Source organism: Caloenas nicobarica, chromosome 3, assembly GCF_036013445.1.
Source record: "Caloenas nicobarica isolate bCalNic1 chromosome 3, bCalNic1.hap1, whole genome shotgun sequence".
NCBI classification, from domain to species: domain Eukaryota; kingdom Metazoa; phylum Chordata; class Aves; order Columbiformes; family Columbidae; genus Caloenas; species Caloenas nicobarica.
Window position 1 is genome coordinate 76,301,023 of NC_088247.1, and position 16,878 is coordinate 76,317,900.

The following is a 16,878-nucleotide window of genomic DNA, read 5'->3' on the forward strand; positions in this document are numbered from 1 at the left end:
AACTGCATTCTATGAATATTATTTGGTGAGCAGGAGAAGTGTATGATAGCAACAATTTTCAAGTTGTCAAGAAATGAGATACCTTAAGGACTGCTTCCTACAGAGCTGTGTAAGATAATTAAATTCTAATTCCTACTTCTATATAAGAAATGTAGCTGAATGAACTCCTAATGATTAGTCCTTTTTCTTACTGTTTGGCAAAGCTTCCTCTCTTCAGCTTCTCAGGACAGAGGAGGAGAGTGTACTCAAAGTACAAAGTCCACTTCACAAAATGTTTTTCTACATGCCCCTTCATGGAGCATGAGAAGTACGCTCTCGCTTGCTTATTCCACTCAATACGGTATTACTGGGTCCTGAAAGACAGTTCTGTAGTGTGTGAAGGAAGTAGGAGAGGTTTATTTCATCTGGCAGCTTCTCTTCGTGTTCTTTGAAAAGCATTTTTTTCTGAGGTCTTGAGCACACTGATTTTCAGAACTGTTAGGTCAAGAGCAACCTCTGGTTCTCAGCGGCTCTGAAAACCAGGCCATGGGCATCTCACTTTTACTATATTTTTCAGAAAAAAAAAAAAAAGGCTTAACTAAAAATACAAAAACAATAATTCTTAGCCTTGTAGCTATCTTCTCTTGCTTCTCTCTGCAAGGTTTTCATTCTGTCCCTCTATGCTCTCTCTTCATCTCTTCAATATCATCACTTCTCTCCACACATATATTCTTTCCCTCCAGTCCTTATGGTTAGTCTCCACCATTTCCTCTTCACTCTTATTTTCTATCTGACAGTTTCCAAGAAATTGTCTGTTCTTCACATTATCCCTATGACTACAGTTAGTGCCTTTCCTTCCTACTCCCAGCCAATCCTACCTCTTTCCAGTCCACAAGGGACCCCCACCCTCCCTGTCCAGATACTTGGTAAATAGAATTCACATTGAACAGCTGAGTAACCAATTGTTTAGTACCACCCCTTTCAACCTAGTAGTGCCATTCAATAAAATATCTACACTTGTAAGAAGTACAGTAAAGATTTTATGACAAATGTGCTATGAATTGAGAAGCTTGCTAGTGCAAGCGTATTTGTCTAAAATCATGTGGTGTACAGCTGTTGTTTGCTGGCAATACACTTAGAAAGGCTGGAGTATCCCAAAATTAAACTGAATTACATTGTCCTTTCTAGCTTACAGAAGGCTTTCTTTTTTTTCTTTCTTTTTCTTTTTCTTTTTCTTTTTTAATTTTCTTTTTCTTTTTTCTTTTTCTTTTTCTTTTTCTTTTTCCTTTTCTTTTTCCTTTTCCTTTTTTCTTTCTCTTTCTTCTTTTTCTTCTTTTTTCTTTTTTCTTTTTCTCTTTCTTTTTCTTTTTCTTTTTATTTTTATTTTTATTTTTATTTTTATTTTTATTTTTTTTATTTTTTTATTTTTTATTTTTCTCTTTCTTTTTCTTCTTCTTTTTCTTCTTCTTTTTCTTCTTCTTTTTCTTCTTCTTTTTCTTTTTCTTCTTTTTCTTTTTCTTCTTCTTCTTCTTTTAATCTGACATCCTTCTTCAGAGTTGTCATATGTACTTACAAGAATTCCTTTGGTATAAACAATTTTTTCCACTAATCCACATCAACTCTTATACTAATTGGCACAAAGCATTACTGGGTTTTGTTAGAAACTGCATAAGAAATGGTCTTCCTGCTATAAGCAGAGACATACACGTAAAATGAGGAACTCTGATTATGAATTCTCAGTGACTGGAATAAATTCAGTAGGACTATCTGCTGTGCCATGCTAATAGGTTCTCCACAGACTTGACCAATCTCGTAGCAGGAGGGTGCTACAACCCAAAGCTCTACATGCTTTTCCATCAAAGCAGTTTTTAAAAAGGCAAGGGCCAAGATTTGCAAATGTAACTAGTGACTTAAAGGCAGCAACAAAACTAGGCACTGTAAGGAACCAAGTGCACTCTGAGAATCCCCCAAGGGTGGGTAAAGCTGGAGCCCTTCATTTCCCTCAAGCCACTTGGACTAGGGCTAAATTTAGGGTAAAATACAAGTTGTACTTCTGTGCTTTGGCTAAGTTTCTAAATCCATTTAACTGTTGAAAGTTGAATGGTTATGCAATTCTCTAAATTTGAAGGGTATCTCATAGATTATTAACAAGTTGTGGGCTTGTAAAATACACAGCTGCATCAATGACTGCTAACATTTTTTTTTAAAAAGCACTGTGTTACATTAAAACATCCAAAGGTCTCACTTGCTATCACAATGATTCATTTGCTCAACAGCACTCAGTGTGCTCTTACCTTTTGCAGAGATCTTTTTTACTCCAGTGTTTGCCCCAGCAAACCAAAATTCTCCCTCTCATAAGTCTTAGAGTATTATAAGAATAAGAAAGGGCACATGTAGGTGCCTTGAACTACTTTACACAAATGTCTTGGTACCATTTACATGTTGATCAAACTGGAACAGTGTTTAGCCCATGAGAGCTAAGATAAATTGTATTAACTGCCACCTCTTTTTTTTTTAATTAATACCATGATAATAAATCTGTGCATTTGAAGATAAAAGAAGCAGGATATTGAACATGATGGTGAATGAAAATAAAATGCTAATAAAATTTAGTCAGACTGCTATTTCAGTAAATTGGATAGAAAAATTAAACTAAGAGGTTCATTGAATTTAAGAGATATCCGTTGCAAATCATTGTTTGATTCACTAAGATTACACAAATGAGAGTACACAGATTTGGCAAACAGTTCAAGGAGAAGACAAGGAGAGAAATACGTTCAACCTCAGAAAGCATGTATATGAGGTCAGCAGCAGGCTTTTTTTTATTTTTAATGCAACTGTCTTCTTTGGCAGGATGAGGGTAAAGAAAATAACTTGTCACCAGATACAAACTGCAGTACAGTCTTTGGCAAAGACAGTCTTCATACAAAGCCTGCATTACTGCACACTACTGCTCATAAAGAAAACTGATGAAATTTTTTCCTCAGCAGCTTAAAGTAGTATGAAGAAAGAGAATAGATTTGTGAAATGACTGAAGAGTGGAAGACTTGATATTAAGACACAAAAGGGCATGCTGGAATACCATTAAGTAGCCTCTCACAGTCTTGTCTGATTTGTCACCCAACTTTAATCACACTCTTCACCGGAAGATTCTCAGTCAAGCCAGTTGACTGACTGCATATATAGCACCAGCACATCCAAAGAACGAAGTAAAACACACTAGCTTAAACCACTGCAGTTGCAAGTGTGTTTTGTTTAACATATGAGCACAAACTGAAGAGAGCAGCGCAGCACAGCAGAGCAGATGCTTGAAAGGCCTGTGGTAAAAAAGACTTCTACAGTAGAACACTCAGGAATAATTAACAACTCCGTAGTCCATTTCTGATCAAAAAGGCATCTCTTTTCTCCTCCTTTACCAACAATTCCTAAGCAGGACATCACTGCATTTAGAAAATTCTGTTTTATAAGCAAATCAGCTGTGATTGTTTAACATGCATAGTAGAGGCATATTCAGTTCAGCTCAGGATAATCTGTGAATTTCCTAGAATTCCAGGAAAGTGTATTTTCTAATATGAACAGTAACCTCTTTGCAAAAGCCTATTCCTTCTGAAGCCAATTAAAATCCAAATGAAAATAACCAGTCTTCAGATTTTTACCAGGTGTTCTTTTCCACAAATATGCTTACACCCCTAGTCTCAGTGTCTAGCTTTCTGAGACTTCAGTAAGCTAATTCTAGCCTTTATAGGTTTGGATGTTTTTATTATCTCAAATAGTACAAAAGGATTTCTGTCCATTGGCTGCTAGAGTTGCCAGATTTTAATTTAAGTGAAATATCTGCCCTGAAAATAAATGTCCTGATCACTTTCCTCAGACATCCTTCCCAAGTCTTTTCATTGTTGCTTTCTCATTCCTTTCTTGTTCATTATGAGAGATACACTCCCTCTGAGGTTTTTCTGACCTGATTACAGCTTCCCCTTAGATGTCCATGCTGCTGCTTCTATTTCTTTCATAAGTATGAAGGTCGTTCCATCCAAGGACCATAAATAAGACAAAGGATTCTACCAAAAGATTTTTCAACAAATGTCTATTGAAAACTTTTTAGAACCTGATCTTTTAAAGTTACTCTAGTCTTCCAGCAGAATTCAAAACTTCAAAATACATTTCAGAAAAGAATTTGATGGCATTTTCTAGCCTTTGGATTTGATCTCCTGGAATGGAAGATCAGGAAAGCTGACAGCTGGCTGCTAATTCCTCTGAGATAAAATTACAGGAGAAAGAAAAACAAACATTACCAAATTCCATTTACATTTAGTTTTGATGTATTTGTAGATTTATGAGGGAGTAATTGGGACAGACTGGGCCAAACAGTAGGGTCAAAAGAACCATGTGAAAGAGTTTTCCTGACTTCAGTGAGATCATATTAGAGGTCAAAGGTTTTAGATCCACATGATTCAGTCTGTGACAAGATAGTCCTGAGGAAGAATATCATACTGGAAAAAATGTGCCCTACATAGGAATAAGACAAGATTCATTCACTATCAAAGCCAAAACTTAGCAAATTAAAGTCTGATAAATATTTTTCCATATCACTGCAAAAGCTACCTCCATTTTGGAAAATTCTATGATTAAGTGGATGGTGAATCAAAATCGCAAAATAACCGAGTTTTCATACAAGTTGTTCTAAAGGGAAATCTCCAGATGTGACCACCAAGAAAAGTATATTTTTTTAGCAGCTAGCAAAAGATGATAACTCATTTCCAGACACATCCAAAACCACCTGTAACTAATTCTGGCTAAAGCAGTGGGTTTACTGCTGAATTGTATTATTATCTAAGAGACCCATAAACAAATATCCTTACTGGGGACATTAAACATGTCTCCCTTCAAGCAGGTCAGCAGAAAATCATTATGAAATTTTCAGTGGTTCCCATGCAAATTTAGCTGTGAAAGAGATATACAGATCTCTACTATCCATTTAACTTTCTTCGGCTGCCAAGTAATGCACTTATGGTCAGTTACTATCTAACCTTAATGTGCCATAACACAATAGTACCTGAAATTAATGTTGTTTGAAATGTAGCTGTACTTCTAAACATAAAATCAGACTTATAAATTAACGCAAAAAGTATATATTTTAATGAATAACAATTTGAATTAATACCTTCCACACAAGTAAAGTAGATATTTTACTGATAAACAGGCCACAAGTTGAACTTTTGTGGCAATCAAAAAATGTTTTTGTTTTCTACATGGCAATATTAAATTGCCATTCCTTCAGCGACAAGAGATTTCTGGACCATGTGCTCTATCACAAAATCTGAAAATAATTCAATTTGCAGGGACTTCAGGAAACCTTATCATCCAATCTGCTCAAAGTAAACTCGACACTGAACTCAGACCAGGTTGCTGAGGACGTTTTCCATTATAGTTTAGTTTTAGTTTGTGTTTTTTCTCTTGAAATTATCTGTCAGTATATAAGTTGGGTGGTCACTTCAGATTGTCATATATTTACTTCCTTTAAGTCTATAGACAAAGAGAATGGAACAGATTTGCCATATCTCATCCAATGCAAATTATATTTTTAATTATTTTTCATAAAATGCTCTACATCAACTTATCGAGCATCAGTTTAAATATCTGCATATGTCAAACAGGTAGCCTTCTGAGAACTTCAGGAAATCATTTTATCCAACCTTCTATTCAAAATAGCTCAGATTAGGCTGCTCAGGCCTTGCTCTGTTGAAGTTTAGTTTGGGGGTGTAGATTTTCTCTCCCTCTCAAACCTACTTCTCAGTATACAACAAGGGTGGTAGCAATTCATACTGATTTCAGTCACGATTCTGTCATGAAAAAATAACTTCCAGCATAGTATATTGTCTCAGAGCTTTGAGCTTCTTTTCTTCTTCTCTGCTTATTTTTTTTTTAAAGTAATGAATGTTGAGTACAATTATATGCTAGAGTGTACTTGGATGGTTTTGCCAGCTTTTATAAAGATGAAACCAAAACTCAACGACACAAAAGACACTAAAATGAGCAGATGACAATAGTGTATCCATTTGCTTTTATCCTGCTTCAAAATATTTTAAAGAGAGACAATTTATTTTTCCCATATTTGAAGATAAGACTCACACTCTATTTTAACTTAGATTGATTCAAATGTGTTACAGTTAGTAGTTATAGTTATTATAGTTTAAAACTATAACATCCCTTAATGTATATTCCCTAAAAGGGGTTGAAATTTAATTAATATTTTGGTAAGATAAACACCAGGAAGTGACAATGAGAAGCTAAAACTGCAAAAAAATCTTGAAAACGAATCTAAGATAAATGCAAATCTTCTACCTTATTCCCCTTCTCCAGATTTCATAGTAACCATTTTATAAATCATTCCAGAGTACCATATGATGAAAGCAACAGTGCCCCACATAAGTAAAAAAATCACTAATATAACCATCCAGGGTTTTTCCCTCTTTTCTGGAAGAGCATTTATGCAAGTGAGAGTTATAATAATGGTTGGAACAAACTACCTCATGGACAGGTGCTGGGCAAGCAACCACTGAACTGGAGTGCTGCCAGTACACCTCACTCTTGGCTGCATTTTTCCATGGCAGAAATCTTAGAGATAATGTTCAAATTTCACTCATCAGCCACTTCCCTTTTTTCACCCCTTACTTCTTCCCCTGCCAGTGTTTCCCTTTGAATGCAATGGGGCTTTGTGCAGAGGTTATTCAGAACCAAATATAAATCTTAACTGGTTTCATTCAAACTGAATGAAACAAGAGTAGTGTCAATTTTAAATCCATAACTAGTGGTAGTAGTAGGTATAAAAATCTTTCAGTATTGGAAGGTCTGGCTGCCTAATGCAACTATTTCTTTCAAGGCATGGGATTATTCTTTTCTGATTCATTTGTGGTTTTCTTCTTTTCCACTCTACAAGCTTATTATTGCATTTCTTAGCTTCTCCTAGTGCCTTTGAAAGTAACTTCCTGCTAAATCCAATTTTGGAAAGGCCAGGACATTTTTTCTCTTTTGTTCTGCAACTCCCCAAAAATACTTATTTACAAAGCATTTCAGAGTGCTTATTGTATAGAATGACTTGGCTAACAGAATTTACATTTCAGCTGTAATCCTTCAAAGGAGCAGTTTCTGCATATTCCTTGTTTTTTAGTAAAGTGCTCCTGATAACATCAGCTTCAAAATCTTCCCCTAGAACTGTATCTATGAGGAAATTTGTCATCTAGTTCAAATCGACAGCTCTTGCTTCTCAGGAAAGAGCTCTTCAAGAAAAGGGTTTCTGGTTCTTGAACTTCAGATTTGACTCTTAACCATAATACCAAACTGACTGTGGGAAGTTTCACAAAGTTCAATATTAAAGGCTTGGTGCCCCAAGGCACACTTTCAGAGTTAGACCAGTCTGGCTTGGATCCACAGTCAATGTTTATTTTACCATTTACAGATTCTGCCCCCTCAATCAACAACTGATTTGCCCGAACTTAGTTACTTCAAAGTCTTGATATTGCAACTGAGCCTCTAGACTTTTAACAGTTAAACTCCGCTAAGACATTTTCCATCAAAATGGATTCCAACAGCTGGATCACAAATCAGGATGCTGCAAGACTACAGTCAGCTCTGTTATCCAGTATACAACATCTTTTTTGGCAGAACTGTGTTCAGTGCTAAACCTGAAACTAGTCTTAATCTGGGTGCAAAATTTAATAAACTATACCATTTGTTTGAATATAACATTGATGAATCCAAAGAGCAGAAATATATAATGTTCACCGTAAGATAGCAGTTAACAATTTCTCAGTTCAGACAACATATATCCAATCAATAAAACCTCCAGAAATTCAAAAATCACAGAAATGCTAGCATCTTTACTTACAAATGGAAGGAGATATGTAAATGTGACAATACTCCCACATATAAAGAACTTACACGTATTCCATAAATATTTTTAATAGTAGCAAGTAAAACCAGTGTTGAGGAGGTTACAGTGCACTCTTTCAGATATATATATATAGTGATCATTGTTGTCTCTTTAATGGAAGGAGAAGTGTAGAAAGTAGAAACCTTCAATGAAGTTTCAATACATGAAAACAAAAAAGGTATGTCTAGGATTCAAAACAGTATACAACAGTATATGAAGAATTCACATGATAAACTAGCTGTAGGGAAGCTCTGGTTTTGACATAAAACTTAGAAAACAGACTCCTGTGTATATATTGCAGCAGTATAATTAAACCATTACATTGAAATATAGTATTGTTAACACAGCATAATATCAATGATCAGTAAAAAAATAGGAATTGTCATTGCCTAATACCTACCTTCTTTGGAGTACTTTTTATCTATAGATATCTGAAAGGCTCAAAACAAAACAGCAAGAGTTTTTCAAAACATTGTGATAAAGCTATTTCACTATTTATTCTGACAAAGCACATTTGAAATACCATTGCTTTTTAAAACTTACAAGCTTTTGAGTAATTAAAGCAGGCCTGAGCCCCTTGCTATTTCCTTGCCCCTAATTATTTCTCTTTTAAATTCTCTGTATTAGGAGTGGTCTACTCAGGTAATTTGAGGTGGATGTACGTTTTCCCAACATTCAACAAGTACAGGTTTGCAGTAGTTCCCATGCCACAACTCCTCTTTGTAGGCAGTTAGATAGAGCATTTGTCTGTAGCATGCAGCATTTTGTATGAGTTTATAACTGACACAATAACCACACTATAGTTGGAAGTAGATGAACAGACTTACAGCTGCACAGCATATTGGTAGGTAAACAGAAGAGTAGTAAAAGACAAATTTACAGTGAAGATTTTACATATTTTCATTTCAAAGAGGAAAAAAAGCAACGATTTACCTGTGGAGATGAGGGACTGAAAGCCACATTAATGACAGATTCTGAGTGTCCTCCCAGTTTATGTGAAAAAGTGCTTGAACACATTTCATATATGTAAGCCTGAAAAACAATGAGATTATATTGTCACTTTAAAGAAATATATCACATTCTAGAAGCACTAAGTTATAGTATAAGATGACTAAAGATCCAGCCTACAGAGATGTTAGAAAATTTTCATAATAGCTAAACAGATATAAAAGTCATCAACATCTCAGAATTGATTTCTATAACTCAGGATAATTTAGCAAATGCTTAAGTTAACTCAAATTAAAAAAAACCAGAAAGAGTTATGCAATCTTTTCCCCTTAAACAACTAAATATTAGGTATAATTCAAGCAGACAGGTAAAAAAGCTCCTTCAAAAATATATTTTTAAGGATGTTCTTCAGAATTTAAATCCTTTCTTTTAAGTAGAAATATGCAGAATCTAAAACTTCAGTTTCTAAAACCCTGATGTTTGTCACTACATTAAGTAAAATTTTTCCATTTCTACATAGGTCTTTGCAGTTTTTAATTGAACGGTATAGAATTCAATAACACATCAATTCTATTTCGAGTGATACAGGTATCATTAATGACAAAAAGCATACTGCCTGCATTTACTTCTCAAAAGAAAAAGGAAAAGTGCTTTTCAAGGAGTATAATAAAATTTAGTAGCAAAATAATTAAGTTCTTATTGGTACAGCTTCAAATAATGAAAAAGTGTGAACGTAAAACTGCATTAAGAAAACAATCCAAATTTCAGTGAAAGTCATAGACATACTGATACTATGAAAATGGTTTGATTGTGGTATTAAATTAGCATTATCTTACACAGACAAAACAGAAAATGTTTTAAAGGAAATCCTATAGTATATTTCCCCCACATAAGAAACACTTGTGAGAATCAAGTGCAGACACATTGGATTGTTTTAGACTATGCCTTAGCTAGTAAAAATAGCAATTATTTGCAGGATACAGCCAGACAGTACGTATAACAAGGTATATCAGAAAAGACACATAACATATGTAGACAATACGCAGACTTATTTGGTACATTAAAAATGTGTCTCTCAAAAGAAATAAAATTGTAAAGCTTGCAGAAAAATTAGCCAAAGATGATAATCTAGATTTTACATTTCAATAAAAAATTAAAATATTCCATTGTCTTTACTAAATCTCTGTAGTTAAGACTATGAGCATGGAATTCGGATTACAGCCTAACGTAAACTAAGCCAAACTGTGCATAGGCACTATTACAACATTGTATTACTCTGTGGCTTAAGTTTTTTGTCGATAGTACCCTAAAATGAGTTTAATCATTCAGACCCAAGACAGCTGAGCTTTCCCTAGCAGATGCCAAACTGCTACAAGATATATGTCCCAAAAACTTGTGAACTCAACTGACAGTCTTCCCAATTCACGAAAATATTCGTGGATGAATGTAGGTCCTGAAAAACACTTAATGTCTCACTCAGAAAAGAAATCTTAGCCAGATCCAAAGATTCACCAGTCCAAACCAGCACTGAAAAGCAAACCAAGAGGCCAACCGTAAATCTACTCAATTGCATCCAGTTTACATACATCACATATTCTGGATTCAGTCCAGGATATCAGATTAAAACCATCTACTGGCATAAATGAAGCACCTAAAACCAGACAGAAATGTAAGTATCCATTTTTAACCTCTGGATCTTTTGTAGCATTCCACAGATATTGCCACACTAACTGAGAAAGTAGCAGTCTCCAGTAATGTGTTAAAATCATTGTGTCCTTCTTAAAAGGTTATGGAAAATGCTTGTTAATTGGAAATTCTGCCTTAAAAAGTGAGGCTCTCATCCCTGCTTTTTAAACATCTCAGGAAACTGGTCATAATAACGAGTATTTGACTGTTAGCAATATAAAAGCAGCATTTTTTTGTTTGTTTCAAAACATATGACCATATCACAGCTCCTGTGACTTACAGCCCTTGCCACATGATGAGTTCACAGGGGAACAGACAGGTAAGGGCAACCCAAACAAGATAAAAGTGATATATTGACACAAAAGAAAGCATTTTGATGTGTCTGTAGGCATAAAAGTATTTTCTCTGATGGAAAGTACATATTAGTAAATTCAGTCTGTACACAGAACTACTCAAGTTCTTGCTGTTTCTGTACAAAAGCGCCACAATTGCTGTTCGTAAATACCTCCAGTTAGTCAAAAGATTCATCTTCATTGACATAAAAATATTAAGAGGTAGTGTTGGTTATTTACTTCACATCCTAAACAGATAACAATGTTGCCAAGTAAATGGGCTTAAAAAGAGAAAGTTTTGGAGTTCTAACCCTTCAAAATTTCCCTATAATTAAGACTACATCTATCCATTCTCTTCCTTCCATACTGTCTGTTTCTTCCTTCTGATAATAATGTACCATGACTCAACTGGTATCAAAATTTCGTATGCTGACACCAATGCATTATGTCAGTACTTGTAACATTGTGTTCTCTTCTTCATAGTCAAGCTTTGTCACTTTGGGAGCAGCACATTCATTTTTGGCTTAATTTCTATGTCCCAATTCCTCTCTGTAAAACAGGTGTGATAATATTTCACTGGTTTTTTGAAGACAAATCCAATGTTTGTGAAACCCAGGTGTTCTAGTAATTTATGCTCTTCCACACAGTTCCTAAATCAACCATTTGGCTCATAACTTTTTTTCAAAAAATGTCATGAAGCAGTTGTGCAGCTTCAGTAGAATTTAGCAACTGCATATTCGGTTGTCTAAAAAGAGGTGTTAGCTAATCACACTTCTCGACGTAAAAGCATTCAGACTCTTACCTCCCACCTTTCAAGAAATGCTCCAAAGTGTTGGGCTGGGGTGCAGCACTCTGCTGAATTGTCACATTGTATAAGAAGATTCACTGGGCCAGTGAAAAGTAAGGACAAACAAGTACAGAGAGAAGCCCACCTGTAGCAAACCACTGAAGCACTCATCAGCATGGGACTTACCTTTACTCTCATCTTTACTACAGAGACTATTTTCATATTGAACAGCTGCTAAACAAAACACACAGATCATGGCTGGGAACACAGCTTTCCCAGTGTATTTCATTCCTATTATTCTATTCTAACAGAACTAATGTTAAACTTCTTTCTGATACTGTATTTCTAGCCCTATAAATCTTAAATATTTAGGTGTGATGGTTCAGCTTCAACATAAGAAGTGGCAGAGTCCCTAACTACACCCCAGAATAGTTCATTATGTTGTGGTAGCTATCATCGTCCCTTCCAATAAGTGTGCTTTTAAGGAAAGTGATAGCGAATATGTTAAATCAGAGTAATTTTACGTGTAACACAGTAAAATGTGATTAAAAGAAAAACATCATCATAAAAATTATATAAAAGCAGCTTCTGTTTAAGTAACTCTGGTCACAGATATTTAAGGTAGCCAGTGATATAGTCTAAATTCTGAGACTAAAAGTTAGCCTGGTGCAAGATTAAAAATAAACTTTTCAGTAAAAGTATTTTTAACTTCAGTAGTGGAAAAAGAGAAATGACATTCAGGTATTCATAAGAAGTGGAATACCTCCAGTATAAACACTCTCCCAGTATAGTCTGCCATCATCCTAGTTTTATTACATTTCTGATGTCATTCAAAGAGTTTTTCTATCCTGTACTTACTAGATTTTTTTAGCATATTCTTCTCTACAGAAAAAAAAACCAGTAAGTGAATTATGAATGATACCATAACACTAGCCACAGAAGAAAAAGAAAAGTTGAAAATATGCCTTCAATGACAGAGAACGAACAGACTTTTAGCAAACCAAATGTAATAAAAAAGAAAGCAAAACAGTCTAGGAAGTACTCAGCAATACCCAAAATGCATATGTGTATATGATCTGTTGTAGACTTTAGCCAAAGTCAATCCCTTTTTTTTATATTAAGACCAATTTCTTGTAATAAAAATACTGAATCAGTAGATATTGGTATTTCCTTTCCTTCTCTGTCCAAGGGTCAGCCAAAAGTAAAAATCATTTACCTGTACCAATAGCTTCCAAGCAAGTTTCCTACACACATAACCACATACTTACTTGTGTTTCCTTTCACTTGAAGTTTGAAGAAAATTTGGAGTAGTCAGTTTTCATTAACCCACAGTGTGAGAGTGTATTTAGCATTTTATATGTATATACAAGCTTGTGCTTTCTTCTTTAAATTCGTAGCAAGAGACAGGGAAGAAGGGTGAAGGTCCCTCCTTGAGGGAAGAATTTGTATCCAAATGGAAAACTACTTAATTCTACTGCAATGGTAAAGAGAGTGCGCTAAATAAATTGACTTTATCTGCAGTTTCACCATAAATTCTTTACTCTGTTTTCTTATACTCTGTCTTCAAAGCAAAATTGTCCCAAACTGTTCCCTCTGCCCTTTAGTCCGATACATGGCAACATACATTTAAGTCAAACTACTTACACTCCTACTCCCTCCTGGGAAGGGAAAGAGGGGGAAGCAAATCAATGAAACATAACAGAAAAGTTCTCCTTGTTACCCGCTCTTGCACAGGGCCCAGAAAAGCAACACCAGTTTCAAGAAAAAACTTTGGAAGTGTTGTGGCTTGAAACTGGAGCACATATTTTACAAATGGATCATGGCAGGGGCGGAGGGGGAACCAAAAAAAAAAAGAAACCACACACAAAAAACCCACCTGGTATTTAAGATTCCTAATATGATTTTATGCAAATAGAGATTTTTTCTTTAGAACTTTTGCATTAATTGGTCGAAGTCATCCCTTCCCTGCAAATATTTTTCCTAATATTTCAAATGAGCTACAGAATCATACAGTCAAAGAATAATTTTGATTGGAAGAGACCCTTAAGATCATTGAATCTAACCATAACCTAACTCTAGCACTAAACCATGTCCCTAAGAGTCTCACCTATATGTCTTTTAAACACCTCCAGGGATAACGAGTCCAGCACTTCCCTGGGCAGCATTAAAGCCTCTTGATAGAAAAATAAATAAATGATCTTGTTTACACTTTTATGAAAGACATTTGGATTTATTAATAAGACATTAGTCTCCATTCGCCTGCACTAGTGCCATCAAACCTGATGCACACTCCCCCACTACCTATTATAATTGTTTGCCTTGCACTCCACCAGCCCTGTTTTACACTGGGGCACATCTCCCACTGAACCATGTATTTTTCCTTCATCTCAAGCTCAGAAAGCACCTGGACTACTTAAACTAAAATGAAAAAGTATCCTAAGCACTGATTAATGCTTTTCAGTTCTGAGATATCTTATACATTTGCCACATGGTAGCATGGAAAGTCTATCCAAGCCTGTCACCAAAATGTTGCATATAATTTGGCCCCTCAGAGTCCCTTCCCCTTCTAATGCCACTTATGGTGCTGCCTTTCTGGTAGTCACAGCAAATTGCCCACTACCGTAAGACCGTGGTTTCCACTGAGTTCCTTTCACATAACTACGAAAGGAGTAATAGTGAAAATTAATAATGTTCTTTATTATTAAAACAGTGAATATTATCAAGATCAGTCATGTTTCAAGATATAGGGGATACTTTTCAAATGTATCAGCATGCTGACAGTTATAACTAACACACTTTGAATTTTCTTCACTGAAAGGATTACATAAACAGATCTAAACCATATCTCAGATTTGCCTCTGTAAGCCACCCTTCTTAGAAGCTTTTCTTGATTTTATAGTTTCTATTTAATTAGCCAGTTTCAAAGCCTCAAGTATATGATTGTTTTTATTTGTCTGCCTGTGGAATTTATATAGCACCTAACACTACTGTATTTAGGTTGCTTCTACTTTTATAACATTCTTAGGTTTGGTAGAGTGGAGAATCATTACTTGAAGATTTTATTCTAAGAAAATTTACCTCACCTCTCATTATGAAGCATCATGGATGGATCACGCCCACTCTGGAAATGTCTATTTTCTGACTACTGCTAAGACTGTCTCTGTATCAGCTGTACCAATAAATGCACTCCCTGTTTGTGTGCCGGTATTGACTGTTTAACAGAAATACTGCAAGATTCATATTATGCAGAGGAACTTAATTCAGATGTTTAGGCATAACAAGGAATTTTATTAGCTTTACAAACAAATTTGTAAGCAAAATGCAATCAACTAGCAGGACTATGGGCATATGTAAACACAATACAGAAAATTCAGCTGCTGTCAGAGTTGCAGATGAAGAGGTATATATATAGAAAACACAAGACCTATGGGTATAAATCTATACATATCCACTTTCAGCACCTCACTGCTGCATGCATACCAAAATGAACCTTGAGTATTCGTATCTATTTTGACTTCTTGTTTTGACTACATTTGAATACAGAGTATTTTCTCTAGAATTATTTTTCTTTAGCAAAAAGGTTAAATTCTCGTACTTCCACCCAGCTCTCAGAAGAGTTATTATACTAGACTTAAAGGTTAACACAGTAACACCCTGTAGCTTCATAAAGTTCAGTTTGACAGGCCACTAGGAAAAAGGGCATTCTGTAGTAGTTAAATCAGCATGTCTATAGCCAGGAGAAAATCCTTCACTGCTCTCAACTGCTAGTCTGGTTTTATGGTGGTCAGGTCTGAGGTGTAGAGGCATAGCTAAAGCAATAGTCTCAATTGACCAAGAAGCAAACAAGAGTTGCTAATGTGCTCATGATCACATAATTCCATGGTTCATGAACTAATCTATCAAGGCTAGGATTTTCAAACATTTTCAGAGATATACCCAGAGATATACCCAAAGATAGTAAAGTAACAGCACACTGTAAAGTCATGTCTGTATTAACAAGAAAGCAATATTTATCTCCTCCTTCCTAGGATAACAGGCCTAAGAGCCAATGATGCTACCAAAGATCCAAGAAACGTAACAAAAAATTGTGGTCTTCTTTGGAAAGTGATAGATTTTCTTCAGCAATAGCTGGAAGAGAGGTAGTCACAGTCTCTGTCATGGATTTCCTTCTGCCAAGAAATTCCAGTCCTGTTTTTTCCACAGTAAACATTACTAATGCTATTTTCTCCAGATGATTTCTCTTAAAGCCTATCTTAAACAGCATGGACATATGAAATAAAACTTGAGCATCATATAATTGGGATATCAATGACACTGAAAACCAAAATACCCCAGATACTGCCTACCACTGCTTCATATTATGCATTCTGTTCTGCAAGCCCTCTGATATGAAGCATAGGCCAAGACAATAAATCGCAGATAACACCACTATCAGACATTTCTAAAAGTAATTTTCCAGTAAAGAAAATGTCCTCCCATTTTTCCAAACCCAGCATTAAAGTCAACACCACAGTATAGTCCGTTGTATCAAAGATACCTAATTTAAACATCAGTGATATCTCCAAGATACACTCTCAAGAAGATAATGAACTAAAGATTCTGAGCTATTAGCATGTCCTGTCTCTTCCATTTACATCCATCCATATCGGAATACCTTTCTCAACTCCCTGCCTCTTTCCTCATCTATACTCTTTTATCTTTCATTCATTAGAACGTAAAAAGTTCTAGTGCAATTGTGGTCTCAAAGGGAGAACAGACAATCACATAATTTTATCATTCATATTTTTGAGTTCTTGGGGTGGTTTTCTCTTTGCTATGTAGAATATTTAATGCAATTTTATACCAAATCAGATGTATTTTTTAAGCTTATCAGACCACAAACAAGGGCGGAAGTGTTTAATATAAATAAGATCAGAGTAACTGCCTGTAGTGGTAACAAATGGAGATAGGCCTCACCTCAACTCTTCTTTTAAAGTGAAAAGGAAAGGAGAAAGATACCATTGCTAATCTCCATTTCATAAATCAGAACTGAGCCACAGAAAGACTAACATGGCTAATAACATATTTATGGCAGTCAAGAAACAGATTGCAAACTCCTATCATAATTATTACATTAGGAAGTAGTGCAGCACAAGACAAGCAAATGTACAGAACAAAACAGGAGGTTTGGAGGTTGGCAACCCAACCTCCAAATGTATTTGATTTTTTACTTTGAG

The 16,878-nt window shown here is 35.3% G+C and overlaps 1 protein-coding gene across 1 annotated transcript in view; it reads right to left on the reverse strand.

The window, feature by feature from the left end:
- Positions 1–16,878, reverse strand: part of WDR27 (WD repeat domain 27) — a 111,364-nt gene that overhangs the window by 35,287 nt on the left and 59,199 nt on the right. Inside the window, exon 23 of the mRNA XM_065632076.1 lies at positions 8,843–8,941. Coding sequence (XP_065488148.1) covers positions 8,843–8,941 — 99 coding nt within the window. The remainder of the gene's footprint in view (positions 1–8,842; positions 8,942–16,878) is intronic.